This window comes from Oncorhynchus keta, chromosome 12, assembly GCF_023373465.1.
Source record: "Oncorhynchus keta strain PuntledgeMale-10-30-2019 chromosome 12, Oket_V2, whole genome shotgun sequence".
Taxonomy (NCBI): Eukaryota; Metazoa; Chordata; class Actinopteri; order Salmoniformes; family Salmonidae; genus Oncorhynchus; species Oncorhynchus keta.
In genome coordinates, this window is record NC_068432.1 from 2,424,441 (window position 1) to 2,445,720 (window position 21,280).

Genomic DNA, 21,280 nt, shown 5'->3' on the forward strand with positions numbered 1-21,280 from the left:
CGGGTGAGAGGGCTGGTTACAGTAAATGGAAAGGGGGCTCATGGGTAGGTGTCAGTAAGAGCAGAGAGAGGTGACATTAACTGGGGAGAGAGAGAGAGAGAGAGAGGATGTCCAGACTGTTTTTACACTCTTGCTTTGACCACCACATGACAGAAAGAGAATGAAAACAGTTATGAGCTGAACATAACAGTATGCCAGTGGAAGGGAGGACAGTAGAAAGTGACTACTATGAATTTCCATTGTAGTCAATTCAGTTGCAGTCATTCTGTTACCAAATTTCTGGTCATTCTGTTACCAATTTGGTTGCAGAATTACACTTTCTAATCACTAATTGGTAGGTCTACCAGTAGGTCTAGGTCTGTTTCTTCCGACAATATTTCCAAACCTTACAGAAGGCAAATAATTTCTGCAAAACTAAATATAAACGTTGATATTAGTTGTTAGACGTCTTTACTTCAATGTTCTTGCGTTTTGATGTATTTCTAATACCTTTTAAGACTTTTTAATGCTCTATGCTTTCTAAGACCCCTTTTCCATCTGTTTGTCCAGCTATCAAAGCCTTTTTGCTTATTCCTAATTTTTTAGGATGAAAATGGTTGAAAGATGTACATACACCTTAATTTAAAAAAAATATATAGACTCTTAGCTTTCATTTGACACCAAATGTGATGTGCTCCTCTGAACTTCACATGTTCGTGCTCATGGGGCTTTCTACATGGAAATACCCATAACCATTTTTAAGGGGATAAACACACATGATTATATTCAACCAACGTTAATCATGACCATTATTGTACCACCCATTTGTAGAATGGATGTTAATGGAAACTTTGGAGGAATAATAGAGACCCATATTCTGTGTGGCGCCAAAGACGCAGCAAACCTCAAGGCTACTCAGTGACATTTTTCTTATCATTTTTTTTTCATGTTTACAGGTTTCTAATTCATTTCTACTGCTTGAGTGGAAAATTGCTTCCACTAAGATTACACTATTGACTCGATTGAAACGTTTTTTAAGCAATTATACATTTTGTTCTATTGCCTCCAACGTGATTGAACATCAGCCACATAGTCATTACATTAAATATTTGTAGTCTTTCACGATAATACTATTTGTTCTGTCTATAGGAAAATGTGGCTTTCTGTTTTCATTTTACAGAAACTTGATGAATTAACTTGTTAAATGTGCATGCATGGAAAACATACACTACAATGACCAAAAGTATGTGGACACCGGCTAGTCAAACATTCTCCTGGCATTTGACAAACTGACTTGTTGGAAAGGTGGCATCATATGGCGGTGCCACATTGAAAGTCATTGAGCATTTCAGTAAGGCCATTCTACTGCCAATGTTTGTCTATGGAGATCGCATGGCGGTGTGCTCGATTTCACCTATCAGCAATGGGTGTGGCTGAAATGGCTGAAACCACTCATTTAATGGGGTGTCCATAAACTTTTGTATATATAGTGTATTTCAGCCCTTCAATTGATGAGACTGTATTAAAAAAAGGATTTAATTATCTTTAAGTTTATCTATTTCGCAGCCAGGATCTGTGAGAAAATGCACTTTGATGGTGGCAGCAGTACAGTGAGATATCTTCTTAGGCTTCTAGGGGCGATTTAATACTTATTTATCATTGCATAACATCAAAGAGAGAGTCGCATAGGTAAGCATGCCTGTCCTTGCTGCATGTGTTTTTTTTTGTCATATAATGAATGGGCTATTTTTTTTTATTGATGGTGCGTGGGAAATGCCTAACTCCAAATCAACATGGTGGTTATGGCTTTGTCACAGTGAGGTATATAAGCCTGAGTGACAGGCCCTACAAAAGACAACTGAATGTCAATCATGGCCTAGTCGCCGTGTGATGGAAGAATAGGAACAGTCCAAAGGGAAACGTGCTTTACCAAAACATTACCAGCCCTAACTACCAGAGCAGCTCTCTCTCAAGGGTCGGTCTCTGTCGATAAGTTTCAAACGAGCGGTGCGTCATTTCCTGAAATTAATTAAATTGCCAAACTGAATTAAAAGCCCTGGACATATTTAATGCAAGTGCTCTTAATTGCGGTTTGTTAAATTACCGTTGCCTAGCCGCAGTTTCATGTTCTGTGCCAGCGTGTTTGTCACGCTTCGTCATTGGGAGAGGAGAACGATTCCTTATGATAGCTCCGACAGGCTAGGGATACGTCCCAAATAGCACCCGATTCCCTACATATTGCACTACTTTTGGCCAAAGCCCTATGGGTCCTGGTCAAAAGAAGTGCACTATATAGAAAACGATGACATTTGGGATGTGTAGGAGAACAGGGGCATCACAGCCAGTCTTCACACTGTAGTAGACTTCAAAGTGGGACATAACAACAAGCTGAGCACGACACAATTATAATAAAAAACACATCTGCTCAATATGTTGCCCAAAAATCTTTCCCACTGCATACCAACAAAATGTCATTTTACCTCAACCACAATAATTCTACAAAAGAGCAGACATTTTGTGTAGCCATCAGCGGAGATATCACAATTTACAATGTCATAATATGTTTTAAACCAAACCTACACTACATACACAAAAGTATGTGGACACTCCTTCAAATTAGTGGATTCGGCTATTTCAGCCACACCCGTTGCTGACAGGTGTATAAAATTGAGCACAAAGCAAAGCAATCTCCATAGAAAAACATTGGCAGTAGAAGACCTTAGGGACTTTCAACGTGGCACTGTCATAGGATGCCACCTTTCCAACAAGTCAGTTCATCAAATTGTATGCCCTGCTAGAGCTGCCTCGGTCAACTGTAAGTGCTGTTATTGTGAAGTGGAAACGTCTAGTAGCAACGGCTCAGCCGCAAAGTGGTAGGCCATACAAGCTCACAGAACGGGACAGCCAAATGCTGAAAGCGTGTAAAAATTGTCTGTCCTCAGTTGCAACAGTCACTATCAAGTTCCAAATTGGCTCTGGAAGCAACGTCAGCACAAGAACTGTTCATTTGTAGCTTCATGAAATGGGTTTCCATGGCCGGGAAAACACACAGAAGCCTAAGATCACCATGCACAATGCCAAATGTCAGCTGGAGTGGTGTAAAGCTCGCCGACGTTGGACTCTGGAGCAGTGGAAATGTGTTCTCTGGAGTGATGAATCACGCTTCACCATCTGGCAGTCCGATGGACAAGTCTGGGTTTGTCAGACGCCGGGAGAATGCTACCTGCCGGAATGCATAGTGCCGACTGTAATGTTTGGTAGAGGAGGAATAACAGTCTTGGGCTGTTTTTCATGGTTTGGGCTAGGCCAAGGACTATAAACTTACAAACTTAAAAACAGATCGATACATGATTTGTCCTGAGAGCAGACGGGAAAATAAACATAAGACAAAGGAGAGGCTAAGGGAGGATCGTGAAGGAATGTATCTTCCCCCTGTGGTATTCACTGTTTACTGAATTTCTTTCAAATTGGTTTTCTTGTATCAGGTCCCCCAGAGGGATGGGAGGCTCAGGCAATTTGCCAAGCAGTCTTCCAACCTGTCAGAGGGCCCACTATCGGATGATCAATTGGACTCTAAAGATACCACAAAAGTGAACTGAAAGGAAATACGAGTTGATAACGCTAGATGAGATTTCTTGCTTCTTCCAAACCGTGTGACCATTATGATCGACCTAATGCTTGTGTACAAGGGAAGATTCATAGTGAATAAGTTCATGTTTAGAAATATTCCAATCTTATAGTATGCAGCGCGACGCATGTCCTTCGCATAGGGCTGATCAGGCTGTTGATTGTGGATTGTGGAATGTTGTCCCACTTCCTCTTTAAACAAGCTGTCGTACATGTCGATCCAGAGCATTTCAAACATGCTCAATGGGTGACATGTCTGGTCAGTATGCAGGCCATGGAAAAACTGGGACATTTTCAGCTTCCAGGAGATGTGTACAGAAATGTGTTCAGATCTTGTGACATGGGGCTGTGCATTATCATGCTGAAACATGAGGTGATGAGGGTGGATGAATGGCACAACAATGGGCCTCAGGATCACGTCACGGTATTTCTGTTCATTCAAAATGCCATTGATAAAATGCAATTGTGTTCGTGGTACGTAGCTTATGCCTGCCCATACAATAACCACCACGGGGCACTTTGTTCACAATGTTGACATTAGCAAACCGCTCACCCACACAACGCACTATACGGTGTCTGCCATCTGCCCGGTACAGTTGAAACCGGGATTAATCTGTGAAGAGCACACTTCTCCAGCGTGCCAGTGACCATCGAAGGTGAGCCTTTGCCCACTGATGTCGGTTACGACGCTGAACTGCAGTCAGTTCAAGACCCTGGTGAGAACAATGAGCACGCAGATGAGCTTCCCTGAGAAGGTTTCTGACAGTTTGTGCAAAAATTCTTCAGTTGTGCAAACCCACAGTTTCATCAGCTGTCCGGGTGGCTGGTCTCAGACGATCACACAGGTGAAGAAGCCGGATGTGGAGGTCCTGGGCTGCTGTGATAACACGTGGTCTGGGGTTGTGAGGCCGGGTTGCACATTCTGCAAAATTCTCTAAAGAGACATTGGAGGTGTCTTATGGTAGAGAAATTAACATTCAATTCTCTGGCAACAACTCTGGTGGACATTCCTGGAGTCAGCATGCCAAATGCACATCTGTTGCATTGTGTTGTGTGACAAAACTGCACCTTTTAGAGTGGCCTTTTATTGTCCCCAGCACAAGGTACACCTGTGTAAAGATCATGCTGTTTAATCAGCTTCTTGATATGTAAACAAATTTGTGCACATAATTTGCAAGAAATAAGCTTTTTGTGCGTCTGGAATATTTCTAGGTTATTTTATTTCAGCTCATAAAACACTTTACATGTTGCGTATATATTTTTGATCAGTATATATACAGTATATATACAGTATATATATATATATATACAATACCGTGTGAAAACTCTGGACATGCCTACCTTTTCAAGGGTTTTTCTTTATTTTTACTATTTTCTACATTGTAGAATAATCGTGAAGATATCAAAACTATGAAATAACATATGGAATCATGTAGTAACGAAAAAAGTGTTAAACAAATCAAAATATATTTGATATTTGATATTCTTCAATGACAGCTTTTCAGACTCTTGGCATTCTCTCAATCAGCTTCATGAGGTAGTCACCTGGAATGCAATTCAATTAACAGGTGTGCCTTGTTAATTTGTGGAATTTATTTTTCTTCTTAATGCATTTGAGCCAATCAGTTGTGTTGTGACAAGGTAGGGGGGTATACAGAAGATAGGCCTATTTGGTAAAAGACCAAGTCATATTATGGCAAGAACAGCTCAAATAAGCAAGGATAAAGACTGTCCATCATTACTTTAAGACATGAACTTTGAAAGTTTCTTCAAGTTCAGTCGCAAAAACCATCAAGCACAATGATAAAACTGGCTCTCATGAGGACCGCCACAGGAAAGGAAGACCCAGAGTTACCTCTGCTGCCTAGAATAAGTTCATTAGAGTTACCAGCCTCAGAAATTGCAGCCCAAATAAATGCTTCACAGAGTTCAAGTAACAGACACATCTCAACATCAATGGTTCAGAGGAGACTGCGTGAATAATAATATAATAATAGTGAATCAGGCCTTCATGGTCGAATTGCTGCAGAGAAACCCCTACTAAAGGATACCAATAATAAGACTAGACTTTCTTGGGCCAAGAAACACGACCAATGGACATTAGACCAGTGGAAATCTGTCCTTTGGTCTGATGAGTCCAAATGTTATATTTTTGGTTCCAACCGCCGTGTCTTTGTGACACAGACTAGGTGAACAGATGATCTCTGAATGTGTGGTTCCCACCGTGAAGCATGGAGGAGGAGGTTTGATGGTGTGAGGGTGCTTTTCTGGTGACATTGTCAGTGGTTTATTTAGAATTCAAGGCACACTTAACTAGCATGCCTACCATAGTATACTGCAGCAACACACCATCCCATCTGGTTTGCGCTTAATGGGACTATCATTTGTTTTTCAACAGGAAAATGACCCAACACACCTCCAGGCTGTGTAAGGGCTATTTGACCAAGAAGGAGAGTGATGGAGTGCTGCATCAGATGACCTGGCCTCCGCAATCACCCGACCTCAACCCAATTGAGATGGATTGGGATGAGTTGCACCGCAGAGTGCTGTAAAAGCAGCCAACAAGTCTTCAGCATATGTGGGAACTCCTTCAAGACTGTTGAAAAAGCATTCCAGGTGAAGCTGGTTGAGAGAACGCCAAGAGTGTGCAAAGCTGCCATCAAGGCAAAGGGTGGCTACTTTGAAGAATCTAAAATACAAAATATATACGTATATAAATACTATTTGTTGGTTACTACATGATACAGTATGTGTTATTTCATAGTTTTGATGTATTTGCTATTATTCTACAATGTAGAAATGGATTAAAAACAAAGAAAAACCCTTGAATGAGTAGGTGTGCCCAAACTTTTGACTGGTACTGTACATGATATTTTCAAGCCATGACAATATTATGTCTCACTCCTTTCTCATTCTCCGGCCGGGCCTGTTTTTCTTTCTGATCTGGATGTTGACCTTTAGCGTCTTCTGAGTAAACACACCAGGGAATCCCTCTGCCTGCCTGGCTCTGTCATGACCCAAATCATCAGCACACAAGGAGTTGGGTCAGAGGACACTGTGATCCTTTTCCCCTTCCCATTGCAGAAGTGACTTCATGAAACCCAACATCATATTACAAGGAACCAAGATACAGTAAAGAAATTCATTAGCGCAAGCAAGTTTCGAAACATTGGTCTTTGGTGTTCATTAACTTGAACAATATGCAAATGTACGGTTCACTACATACATTTATTTGGTAAGCTTGCATTATAGAGCAGCATTAGCAATATGGCAGAGTCATAAGAGTATCTGTGTGAAGTAGAACAGCACTGTGAACAACAGCTGTGTGGCTGTTAGCATTATGTTTGTCTCTGCAAGCACGAGGTAATAGTTCACCCTCTGTAGGAGTTCAAGGGAAACCAGACATGAGAGGAGGATATGGGGAGGAGCTGAGCACAAAATGCCACTCAGTTTTGTGTTTTAGACAGGAGGGAAAGCTGAAAACATAATAATAAAGTTGTCCTTAAATTGGCTTTGGTACAGTATAAATCAGGACAATGCTACAGATTAGGACAGATCATTACACTATATGGGTTTAGCGAGTACACTACATGACTAAAAGTATGTGAGCACAGGCTAGTCAAACATCTCATTCCAAAACCATGGATATTATAATGGAGTTGGTCCCCCCTTTGTTACTATAACAGCCTCCACTCTTCTGGGAAGGCTTCCCAGTAGATGTTGGAACATTGTTGCGGGTTCTCAGCCACAATAGCGTTAGTGAGGTCAGGCACTGATGTTGGGCGATTAGGCCTGGAGCGCAGTCGGCATTCCAATTCATCCCAAAGGTGTTCGGTGGGGTTGAGGTCAGGGCTCTGTGCAGGCCAGTCAAGTTCTTCCACACCGATGTCGACAAACCATTTCTGTATGGACCTCACTTTGTGCACAGGGGAATTGTCATGCTGAACCAGGAAAGGGCCTTCCCCAAACTGTTGCCACAAAATTGGAAGCACAGGATCGTCTAGAATGTCATTGTATGCTGTAGAGTTTTTATTTCCCTTCAAGGAAACTACGGGACCTAGCCCGAACCATGAAAGCCAGCCCCAGACCCTTATTCCTCCTCCACCAAACTTTTGAGTTGGCACTATGCATTCGGGCAGGTAGTGTTCTCCTGACATTCGCCAAACCCAAATTAGTCCGTCGGACTGTCAGATGGTGAAGCGTGATTCATCACTCCAGAGAAGTTTCCACTGATCCAGAGTCCAATGAGGGAGAGATTTACACCACTCCAACCAACGCTTGGCATTGCGTATGGTGACCTTAGGCTTAGGTCATGCCATGGAAACCCATTTCACGAAGCTCCCGGCGAACAGTTCTTGTGATGACGTTGCTACAGAGTTTGGAACTCTGTAGTGAGTGTTGCAACCCAGGACAGTCAATTTTGACGCTGTACGCACTTCAGCACTTAGTGCTCGTGTATGCCTACCACTTCGCGGTTGTGCCGTTGTTGCTCCTAGATGTTTCCACTTCACAATAACAGGCACTTACAGTTGACCAGGGGCAGCTCTAGCAGTGCAGACATTTGACGAACTGACTTGTTGAAAAGGTGGCAGGTTGAATGTCACTGAGGTCTTCAGTGAGGCCATTCTACTTTCAATGTTTCTCTATGGAGATATACACCTGTTAGCAATGAGTGTGGCTGAAACCTTTGAAGGGGTGTCCACATACTTTTGTTTATTTATGTATCTGTTCTTATCTCACTTTTTTACCGTTTTAAAAGCTTAAACAGTGTTGACCATTTCTGTATTGCAGGCTATTTGCTGAGGGTCCAGGGGCCTCATTTATAACCTTTGCGTAAATTTCACACTAAATATCTGCGTGCGCTATTTCTGAAAAATCAGGCGCGAGATTTATAAACTTGCCGCATACCATACGCATGATTCCCATTATAAATCAGACCTGCTGTAAAACTATGCAGGGGCAGCAGGGTAGCCTAGTGGTTAGAGCGTTGGATTAGTAACCGGAAGGTTGCAAGTTCAAATCCCCGAGCTGACAAGGTACAAATCTGTCATTCTGCCCCTGAACAGGCAGTTAGCCTAGGAACAGTGGGTTGTCATTGTAATTAAGAATTGGTTGACTGGCCTAGTTAAAAAAAATGCCTCCATTCACCTTTTATGGTGACAATGACAGCCTTTATTTGCTGTATAATTTGGAAATATTAGCATTAGGCCACGGCATGTAAAAAGACAAATTGTTGTTCAATATTTATTTGATCAATAGATTATTGGGTTTAAATGTCCTGCCTTGGTAAAGTCTCTGAGATTAAATAGGCAATGCTGCCGTGCTCTTATCACACAACAATACTGTAGCCGACTCATACTGACAAACATTGTACATAAGCTACTTTCCGTTTCTGAATGAGAAAACAATGGCAAATTGTTGTGGACCTGTCAGCAGAACATTTGAATTCAACAATGGTTTATATCGACTTTTCCCCCAACCTAAATATGATGGACTGCCCACAGCTTCTGCTTGAAAACTTTTGTACGTATGCAAGATTTATTACGCAAGAGGCGTAATGGTTATAAAGGGTAGCTCTGCACTGAAATGTCAGCCTGTAACATCACTAATTGTCTAACATGAGATTCAGGGGTGATGGATTTTGATAATTGTCTGCTATGTTTGCCTGTTTGCTTTCTCTCTCGCACACACACACACACACACACACACACACACACACACACACACACACACACACACACACACACACACACACACACACACACACACACAGAGCTGAACATGCTGATCTCACAATTAGTGGCATACCTCTGGGGCATCTTCACATTTACCCAGTGAGACAATTTACCATGGCCCTGCCGACCTCTCATAGTATTGAAATAACAGGTTCTATAGCCAGTACATCATTGCCTCATGAGTCCTGATGCAAACACATGAAATATTCCATATGTTTGTTAAGTGTAACACAAGGGATGTGAAATCCAGAGTACATAGGATATGTATCTAAAGGCTCAAGTATCTAGCTCTTTGAAGCATGTAAGGGGACCCTCAAGGCGGGCACATATGTATTACAGTTTTTCTCAATTGCTAAAACACTAAAACCCATTGGCTGAACAAAGTTCTCAGTTGCCTGGACTCATTTAGCTAATTATGCAGTCTGTTGTCAATACCTTAAACCATTTCACATGGTAAACACACAATTTGGAGATCTCACTTGGACTTTTCAGCAAAACTCTAAACACATTCTCATTCTCAAAACACATTCTGCACTCTAATGCACATGTCATCCATACTGGTAAACACAAGTGGCAACAATCAAATACAAATAGAGAACATATGTCATTGATTGAACACAACCACTCAAAATTGATTTAACATGTTTCAAATGATGCGACACAACCAATTTAAGCGAGTTCAGAGAGCAAACAGGTTGTTGAAGGTGGGAAGGAGAAAGTCTGAGAATGGATAATGTAGTACAGTGCATTGTAGGCTGTATACTGTACAATGGACAAATTGTATGGCCCTGAACATTGTGCTTTCTATTTATTAACAGTACTGACTGCTCAATAGATTTTGACTGGTTGCAGGTTCATATCAACAAAGAACAAGAATTACAGTATCACAGAGACAAAGGACAAGTTTGTGAGATGCAGGGTAAAGTACTGTAAAAAATAGGGGTACAAGGAGGAGGAAGAACAAAAAACAAAATTGCAAAGAGCAAAGCAGAGTAGTAATTTCTGATCAATTTTGAGCTGCTATGATAGAACATGTTTTCGTTCATCAAAAGACAATGACGGAAAAATCTGAATATTTTTTTGGATTAAAAATGTACTTCTCCCTGAGAATTGTATGTTTTGAACAATGTGTTTTCTATTTTCCGGTGTATTGTTTACTGACTGCTTAAGAGTGTATATAATTTTGAGAGCCGTGTTTGATTTTGAACACAGGTAAAACTGTTTTGAGGAGAATGTTTTATTTTGCAAGAGGAGTAAGAGGTTATGTAAATAGTGCTTGTAGATGAGGTTTTGTGTTTACATTTTTCTTACACACAAAATCTTTTCATGTCACACTATTTTTGAAACATCTCACTTAAAGTGCAAAACTACACACCAAATATCCAAAACCATAAGCTATTTCTCAGCCTTTGACTCAGTTGTCAATTGCATAAAACACTTTTTTCAAAACACTACACACAATTCTCTACCTAAAACACAAAAATCTAACAGGAAGGGACTTGCTTTCCTTTTCCAAACACAACCAATCAAAATGCTACACTTATTCACCACACACACTCCTCACATGTGCAAACACTAATAGCTTAACTGATCACTAACCAATCATTGCTTTACTGTAGTATAGGCCTATAAATAGGTCATAGGTCAGATTACCTGTTTTGAACAATGGATGCCAACAATGGACAGAGAGCAAGAGGAGTAGGAGGGAGAGGAAGATGAAGAAGAGGACGAGGGCAAAGAAGAGAAGGAAGGAGAGCCATCTCTGATGAGATTAGGGCAACACTTGTTGATCATGTGATCAACAACGGTTTGACCATGAGAGAGGCTGGACTGAGAGTCCAGCCAGAGTTGATTTACAGTGGCGTCCATAATTCGAACCTTCAGAAGAACAGGTATGCAACTATATAATGACTATTTTAGCATTACAGTAATGTACTGTAACATAAGTATGACTGCATAGTATTGCATACACATTTGTAACTATAAGCCATCCATTTACTGCACTGCATTGAATGAATGAGGTTGGTTATCATGCTGTACTACATTTTTTTGTACATTGTTTACAGTTCCTATGCTGAACACATACTGTGTTTGAATTCTGTACAGAGTGGAAAGGCAAAGACATCATGGAGGACGAGGACGCTTGTTTACAGATGTACAAGAGACTGCAATTATAAATATGGTTTTGGCCAAAAATACAATTAGGATTTGAGCATATCTTGAAGAATGACACCATATTTAACAACATCAATGCTGTAAGCCTGTCGACCATACAACGCATCCTCCAACGGCACCGAGTGACGATGAAACAACTTTACAAGGTGCCATTTGAGAGGAACTCTGACAGAGTCAAGAATATGCGACATGACTTTGTAGAGGTATGTATGCAACACTACTTCAGACCATATTTACTCATCTGTATATACTTTTGTCTGTTACAGAGAGTATTGGAGCTGGATGCCCATGTAATTCACCATGAATTTATTTATGTGGATGAGGTTGGCTTCAACCTCACCAAAACCAGGCGCCGCGGAAGAAATGTAATAGGACAGAGGGCATTTACCAATGTCCCCGGACAGCGTGGGGGTAATATAACTATGGACAACGTGGGGGTAATATGTGTGCTGCCATCACTCAAAACGGGGTCCTCCATCACAATGCCACACTGGGTCCGTACAACACCGGCCATATGCTCACTTTTCTGGATGCAATTTACACAATGCTTGTCCCTGATTCAGATCAGGAGCCTGCTAGATTTCTGGTTTTATGGGATAATGTTAGTTTTCACCGGGCTGTTCTGGTCCAAAACTGGTTTGCCACACATCCAAAATTTGTAGTTTTTTACCTACCCCCATATTCACCTTTTCTAAATCCCATAGAGGAATTCTTCTCAGCCTGGTGCTGGAAAGTGTATGATCGCCAACCCTATGCCCGCATGCCGCTTCTCCAGGCAATGGAGGACGCATGTGGGGACATAGAGGTTGCCTCTGTCCAAGGTTGGATACGCCATGCTAGGAGATACTTCCCTCCATGTGGGGACATAGAGGTTGTCTCTGTCCAAGGTTGGATACGCCATGCTAGGAGATACCTCCCTCCATGTGGGGACATAGAGGTTGACTCTGTCCAAGGTTGGATACGCCATGCTAGGAGATACCTCCCTCCATGTGGGGACATAGAGGTTGCCTCTGTCCAAGGTTGGATACGCCATGCTAGGAGATACTTCCCTCCATGTGGGGACATAGAGGTTGCCTCTGTCCAAGGTTGGATACGCCATGCTAGGAGATACTTCCCTCCATGTGGGGACATAGAGGTTGCCTCTGTCCAAGGTTGGATACGCCATGCTAGGAGATACTTCCCTCGATGTTTGGCAAGAGAAAACGTATCTTGTGATGTGGACGAAGTATTGTGGCCAGACCCAGGCCGGAGAAGAGATGAAGGGTAGCTTAGCACTGGTGACTGCCCCCCCTACCAATTCCTGGACTGTCCCCCCGGGACCCCACACACACAATTGTGTTCTTTACTGTATTCTAAAGAATATACTTTTGGTTTACATATGTTTATGGTTTTGTTGTATGCTACTGTATACAACAGTAATGTTTGGCCGAATAAATATTTTCTGTTTCTACATTGCATTGGTGTTTACAGTGTACTTGTTACCCCTCTCAGCAGATTACTTTCACTGTAGAACATTGTATTGAAATGTAGATATAAGCCTATGAAAGACCAAAGAGCTTTAGATTTAGAACAACAGTGTTTACTTGGTATATCCAAAAATGTACTATTATGAAAGCAGTGTTTGCCATTTGATGCAAATGCTTCATTCTGACATGTGTTCATGGCATTTTGAATGCAGTGTTACATTTTGAAGGAGATGTGAGGCATTTTGCATTTTGTGTGTGCAGTTTTGGGAATTGTGTGTAGAGTTTTGAAAAAAAAGGAAACAGTTTTGAAAACATGTGTAAGCAGTTGGAAAAAACTGTCATGTTTTCAGGAAATGGAGCAAGGTTTCAGAAATTGTGTTTAAGCAATTGAGAAAAACTGTATTATTATTTGGTTTACCTTTATTTTAAGACCTAGATCTCTTTTTCCAAATGTGCCCTGCACGATACAACACAAATATACACATTATACACAAAATATACAAAGAATACACATTAAAACACAAAACTACAGTCCTGTGAAGCACAACTAAAACATCACAAATCACCTAGATAAACTGTTACATTCTTCCACAAATAAGTCCACAATCATTTCTCTAAACTGGCCTAGCGGCAGCAGAACATTAAGGTGAAAAGTATTTGTTCCAGCAACATGGTGCTTTAAAAATCAAAGCAGCTTTACCTACAGTGTAGCTCGGTGGAGACCCTAGGAACCTCAAGAGTTAGCCAATCCTGTGAACAAGTTAGGCAACTCAGCTGTCTATGTCAACAGCAATGCTAGATAAGATGGGAGTTTATGAAGTAGGGCCTTGTAAACAAAAAGGGAATCATGTAGAGCTATATGGACCTTTAGCGAAGTCCAGCCAACCTTTTGATCCAGGATGCAGAGATGAGTATCAAAACTGTCACCTGTCACCAGTAGCTTACTATGACCAACACGCACAGTGAGACTACAAACCACAATATCTGTCATCCATGGGATTATAAAAGGTGAAGAAGTAAAGAAGAAATAATGTATTTCAGCATGTGCTATACAGCCATAATACTACATGCCTCTGGTCACAGATACATATGGAGCTCAGGTTTCAGGATTAAGGGCTGTATTCTTACTAGAATCTTGATCCATTTTAAGAACTACAACCTCTAAAAGCCATGTCAACATTCCCACAGGTCATCAAGCTGTAGTATAGAGTGAATTATTTGCATTTGTTATATACGTAAGACATGGATGTGAAGCTATGCCACAAATGAAGAACAACCGAGGTGTCGAGATTGAGATTCTATTGAAGAAATATTAAAAAAAATAAACAATATTATCCTGCCCCAGCCATTGTACAATAAGACACCGTATCTACAGCATATACAGAATTTCAGAAGATGTATATTGGTCCCACAAGTGTTACATTTTCAAGAACCTCCCTCACAGTTGCATAGTAGGCAGAAATGATTCAACATACCAAAGCAAAGAAAATTGCATATCTAAGTAAATGTGTTTAAGTGAGCATGGAGCATAATCTCTTTCTGAATGAGGCTCATTTTTCGTTGGTGGGCCCATTGCACTTCTTTTCTCTAGATTTATGACGAGAGTAACGAGAGTAACTCCTCACTATGCAGAAATCGCTCCACCATATCCTGGTTGCTAAAATTCGAATAGTTCGCCTAATTTCAGTTTAAGTGACAAAACAAGCAAGTACAGGGTAGAGAATCATTGTACCATCTAAACGGCTGTGAAATATATTTTCCATAAACAAAAATGTTGCCTCTTCAACCGTTTGAAGCTGGTGTACAAAACCGAAAGATGCACAAATGAAATGAGAATGACAGATCTATCAGTCATATTTCCATGTGAATATTTTTTTGGTCAGCCAAAAGGTTACATATTGCAGCTTTAAATTTGATGGGTATGGGGGTCAATCAGTATTATAAGGAAAAGTCTCATCATCATGGATATATCCACATTCAAAAGGTCCCTTTGTTATCCGTATGGGTAGCCTCTAGCTAGAGGTTGGTGACATGTACTACCGTGGTTTACGATTACATTTCTTGCTAAATAAGATTTATCGACTTCATCATTTTCTTTACGGATTAGCACCTACTCCAACCTCAACAGACATTCAATAATGCAATAAGACAAACATAATCTCCCCAAAATTGTATATATGCAAATTTCCAGGAAATTGTAATTGAGATGATTTAGACTTTTATTTAAACAAATGCTTACGTTATTTGCCATACCCTGCCCAAGCCTAGTGCCCAGTGTTATGCTATGCATTGCAGCATCAGTGTGCTTGTGAAGAGTCACTCCAGCAGCTCTTTGTGCTATTATCTGCGGCACCACAGAGCACTTACTTACTCACAATAGCCGAAGCATCCGCCTTTTCAATCCAGAAAAATGGATTTATAAAGAGATGGAAGAAGGTTTTTTTGGACTATGTAATCTCTCCCTCAACAGGTCTTTCTTAGTCAAATGCACAGCAGCTCCAGAGTTCCTAGGACTCCCTTGGGGCCTGGGATTGCAGTCGTTAAACAGTTTGGAGAGCAGGTCAAGGAACAGCCAGATAATCCAGTCCATTTTTCCCCGATATCCTTCCTCTCTCCTCAACCCTCCCTCCCTGGTTCTGTCTGAATAATGCAGACTTTGGGATCAGTGGCAGCTCCCCTGACAGACTGGACTGGGAAGCAGCTGCACCTATGAAGCGCAGCCTTTGAGCTGTCACGCCCCATCTCCAGCTAAGCAAATCGGTTTAAACAGGCAAACAGCATTGTGCTCCTTCCCAAAATGTCACACCAAAGTTTTACTGCGAAATGCTTGATGTATTACTTTTTGCAGTTGTTCAAGCTGAAACCGGTGCAGGTGTGTTTTTGTGGTGCCACTCTGGAAAGGTGCAAAGGCCTTGAATGTGTCTTCCCACCTACACTACACATTACAGGAGAATTGTTAATTTGTGTATACTAAGCTAATAGTGTTCTTTGTCACACATGACTTACCATCACCATATGAAACGGCATTCGCAATGACCACATTTTCTGTAATGTAATAATTTTTTTAATGTATTTACGTCAAGAGGAAGGACCCAGGCAAACGGTTTAGAAATGATTATTTTGCCCCCAAAAATGATTGCATGATTTACTATGTCTTCGGCATGCAGGTCCCAGCAGTGAGTCCTCCGACTGTCACTGAAAATGATTGATTATCAATCACTCTAACCATGCGACAAATTGGTAAATAAATGTGATGCCGTGGATAGCAGGCGACGCAGACACCGAGACGGTGCAGCGAGGCCTATAAAAGGCAACTGGTGCGCTCTGCCAGAGGCGACGGGGGAGCAGGAGCGTGCTAGGGAGGCAGAGAGGGTGAGCAGACAAACAAGAGGCTGTCACTGACTTCATTGATTTCACTGCGTGCCTTCAACCTTTACAAACTTCCTGTGTGCACTCACAGCTAAATATTGGTTGACGGGATCCGCAAAGCAATGTTATTTCACTGTAAACAAGGAGAGGTCTTTGGAGCTTACTCTCATCGACAAATATACATGGTATCGCTAGAAAGTGCGTTTGTGTAGTACAGAGACCAGACAGTGTCAAGTGCATGCTACTCATCTGAACTGCATGAGTCGTGACACAGGTTTAGCTGTCGTGGAATTGTAATCTACTCCTTTTCAGAAGGCATAATCTCTAAATTGTTGCACCTGCATCAGGGAATTTAATATGCTCCCAACATACAGTGCTTATTGGTAATCTAATAGCATCTCCTTGCAAATTCTTCAGGGAAATGACACAGAAGAATCTACAGTATACTCTATATACTTGAGAAAATCTTGTCTCAATATGTTTTATGAGCTCAGAGTGGAATGCAGTCGCAGTATGAGCTTGCTTTGCATTCTACCTTTTGGCAGGGCCTATGCTGCCAAGGAACACCTCATATACTGTCACCTCTGAGTATATGTGGTATTTTGTTGCACCATAAAATATTTTGAGAGCCCTTATAAAACCCATCATCTTACATCTTACAATGCCTCAAAATGAAGGCTTGGAGAGAAATGAAGAGAGGCCGCAGCGCACTCAGTATGGAAGATGAATAGCACTTCCCAGGTAGGAGTTTCTGGGAACAAGTGGGTTTAGACCCATGGGGGAATACAACAGAGCAGTAAGAGTGCAATTAAAAGGAGTGAACTCAAACTAGATTAGTTCTTGAGTGGGCAGACAGACATGTCCTCAACACATACCAGCATTCAAACTACACATTCTGTTGCTCAATTTGTAGGAGGCTATTTTCAATTGTGTTTTTCATGGAGTGGATTGGAACACACCATTTCCACAAAAGATACACAGTTTGGCAAACATTGATCACTGGCACTCTCATGCACAGACAGGGTGTGTGTGTGTGTGTGTGTGTGTGTGTGTGTGTGTGTGACCACTCTCAGTGCTACTTCAAAAGCAGGATGCTTGGGGAAAACTTGTAAAGCAAGTGTGCCTTCTAGTGGTGACTTGGGAGGACTATTTCACATGGGATGTGTGTAGAGTTACATTGGTACCTGGTAGAAACGAAAGTAAAAACGAAAGCAACTTACGATAGAAGATGTATTCAGTGTAACTTGACCAGATCTTGTCCTCTGTGTGTTGATTCACGGAGGACGCTGTGACTGAAGAGTTACAAGCAACCATCTGGAAACCACACTCTGACAGGATGTCAAATGATCTCTCAAGGTGTTTGAACTTCAGGTAAAACCTGGAAGTATATCGATCCGGTGTCCTGTCTGGGTCTCGACTCTCATTCAAGGTCTCGCCAAAAACTTCCTTGGCTAACGCGACCCTCCCACAAATCAAAATCCGCGGGACCCTTCTGAATTTGGCGTCAGATTGACTCTCTCTGCCCACTGTGCAAGAGCCCCTGTAACCAACTGTAATGAACCCACTTTTTCTGTCCGCCGGGATCAGTGATGACGGCGGACACATCTTGTGGTCGCTGCCATGAGAACCATCTTCAAAATCACTGTGGAAGTATTCGTCTGGACTGTGTTTTAAATCTTCGGGGGTCAATAGTTTGACCATGTCTGACAACTGAAAGTACTCCGCCTCTTTCCTAAGCCTCCCCTTCTCTGGAAAATGGTCGGGCAGTACAACTTGTTTGTCTCTGAGGAAGTCCAGAACATATCGAAATAAAAATCCATCTCTGTCGATAAAATAGCGTCCCTTAGGGTCCCGCGCCAAGTCGTTAGTGGCATCTTTCTTGGGTGAGAATATTTTTCCCAGCAAGGAATTCGGGGTGCTTACTAACGTTGCATGACGTGTGTAATACACCTGTCCCCCAACATTTAATTCTACAACATCTGGGAAACTATTCTGAACAGATCCTTGGTCTTTGGACGTAGGGTTAGTCCTACATTTTCCACTCAATGCCATTGTTTCCGTCATGATTGACTAAAAACTCCACCGAATTTTAGATGGAAACGGTAGATTGATGTCCAAAAGTTGCTATTTTACTTGTACTAAAACAAGGTATATTTGTGTTTAAAATGTAAAATGAAACACACTGAACATAAATTATGACAAATGATTCTTATAAAGTCAGTCATTCACCTACCAGTCGCTGCAGTCTGAGAAAAATAGCATAATGGTGGATGTCCACGAAACCCACATCAAAAGATAACAGAAAAACAGTGTTTTGAGACTACAAAAATATATACAGACGCATCAAAGGTGTGCACCACAACAGCGTGCATCAGTTGCTCTGCCTCCATTGCCCATGGGAGAAAAACATTGCCGAGGGAAATGACTGAGGTTCACGAGAACCCCCGCGGCCAGATCACATAGAAACGTTGTCAAACGGAACATGAGCTGCCTTGCTTCTGTTTGCTAGAGCAAAATGAATAGCTTATAGATGGCCCAATACTCTACATAAATGCACAAATATATCTACAACATATTCGATAGAAAAACTCCTCACAACAACTTCTAAAGTCCAAAGGGAAAGATATCGTTATCACCGGCGTTTTATCTCGAACTTCCTTTGAACACGAGTAACTTCACAGAGGTTGCATCCACTCCGCCCTGATGAGTCCTGTAGTGTGTCCCCCAGTGCTCAGATTGTGCTGTTAGCGGTCGGAGGAACAAATTGTGTCATGGTTGTGGGTGCGCTGAGGCTGCATAGCGGGAGCTGTCGGAGGAGCTGAAACGATTCTCCCCGTCCCCTCCAAGCAAGGTGGTGCAGCGTAAAAAAAACAACGTCTCAGCTGATGTTGCCTCAATGGTGCAGGGATAAACCATAATAGGTAATAAATAATTACATCATCTTAAAGGAATATACTGAAATATATATATATCGTATATTGAAAGCTACCTTTCACCTTTTTTTTATGTCGACCTCTGATAAAATTACAGTATAGGTTAAACTTGTGCCAACTGAAAATTATCCAACAAGATTACGTTTCAACAGCCAACACCCAATCCGAGTGCAATCATTTCTCCATTATCTTAGTCCATAATAGGTTTTTGCGAGTATTTAAAACGGAAGCGATTTAAGGCTCGAAAAGAATGGACCATGGTGTTGTCAACCATAGTAGGCCATTATGATAGAAATAAATACTTAACAGCATTGTACTTGACTGGTCTGGTGTGGCAAATAGCTACTGCCTCAACTGTTAACATTCTGATTATGCAACAGCGCCTCTTGCAGTTATGTTCGACGCTCTTAAATAAAAAATAATTTCAGGACCATGGACAGCTCCACCAGCTCACAGGCACCTTGCATGCAACTCCAGTTTGCGGCACGTGAAGATTTCAGCATTCTGTTTGTTGAAACTCAACGTGTTGTAGACGGTCTTAATGTCTCTAAATTTGTTGATACGAGAGTGGAAATAGTTCTCTTGGTTAGAGCGTTGGACTAGTAACCGGAAGGTTGCAAGCTCAGACCCCTTAGCTGACAAGGTACAAATCTGTCGTTCTGCCCTTGAACAGGCAGTTAACCCACTGTTCCTAGGCCGTCACTGAAAATAATAATTTGTTCTTAACTGACTTGCCTGGTAAAATAAATAAAAATAAACAAGGCAATTATTGATACAAAAAATAATTAGGCCTACTTTTTCACAGACAGGGCTAAATGCTAGTGGTTTTATAAGCCAAGATTGCACAAAGTACCCAACCAAGTTATGTTGGGTATAACTCCACAATATGTTCAAGATACCTTTATCTAGGCATCCATTTCAGAACAAAAGGTAATACTGCTACTACTTTATTAGATATAAGTTCACTCTTTGGATTTGGACTTGATTGGACATGGTTGGCCATCCCAGCAGTCATTGTTAATGGGTGTTCATATTGCCCAATATCCCACAAGAACATTTTACTGCAGTGGGCTAAATCAGGGTCACATAGAGTGTTTCTTAGTAGTCTTAAAACACATTTACTTTGAAACAAAAGCATACACCTCACACACATGGTTATGGGCCTTAAAAAGAAGACACCTGTACCATGTCAGATAAGGAAGTGAAATGTATAAAATGTTGTGCTTGCATCCCAATATTACACTTTATATACATCACAGAAGACTGAAATATAACAAAACCATTTGACATATAAATAATAAAATAAAAAAACAGAAAATGTGGTGTTTCTAATATTGATTATTTATGAAATTATGAAAAATATGAATAACATCCACCCATGAGGCCACTAGGTCATTTGACTGCAGGAAAGGCCTACTACTCCTCCTGACTAGAGACACTCTCCTCTCATTCTGAGCACTTTCATTTCAGAAGAACCTACCACCAATTTTAATATTTGATGGATTCCTCCACTTTGTAACTTTCATCAAGTGATTAAAAACCGCTCCAGTGGTTTACGCTGGATGATACTCGGCTACCTCAAAAGCCCTATACAGTAAATGGAAGAGATGATACAATTGCCCTCTTTAAAAAAAAAAGTGTTTGTTTTTCTACTTGATGTTGTCCTGTGGTATTTCTGAAGACCTGCTGCTCCTCAGAGAGTGGGCCTTCCTGAGACCTCTGTGCACTCCGTCAGAAGTAGGCCATGGCTGTAATCATAAATACAACGTCATGTGCTTCTATTTAAAGTGATATGTAAGGTGTTATACTGTTGGTGCAGTAGGGCTATGGCAGTTTCAAATGAGATACATTGGAAATCAACATTATGCTCTTTTATTTCCATGTCTTGTCTCTCCATGCAGAACTGAAAGGTTTTGTTCAATAAGAACTTAGGTAAGTTTACTTAGCAGAATAATCTATCATCATCATCTACTTTACCATTGGCTTCCTCTCAAAC

The 21,280-nt window shown here is 41.3% G+C and overlaps 1 protein-coding gene across 1 annotated transcript in view; it reads right to left on the bottom strand.

Moving 5' to 3' along the window:
- The window catches only part of LOC118390862 (BTB/POZ domain-containing protein KCTD16), a 95,619-nt gene extending 76,422 nt beyond the window's left edge, over nucleotides 1-19,197 (bottom strand). Inside the window, exon 1 of the mRNA XM_035781565.2 lies at nucleotides 17,572-19,197. Within this exon, the coding sequence (XP_035637458.1) occupies nucleotides 17,572-18,415 (844 nt within the window). The 5' untranslated portion in view covers nucleotides 18,416-19,197. The remainder of the gene's footprint in view (nucleotides 1-17,571) is intronic.
- Nucleotides 19,198-21,280: the final 2,083 nt, after the last annotated feature.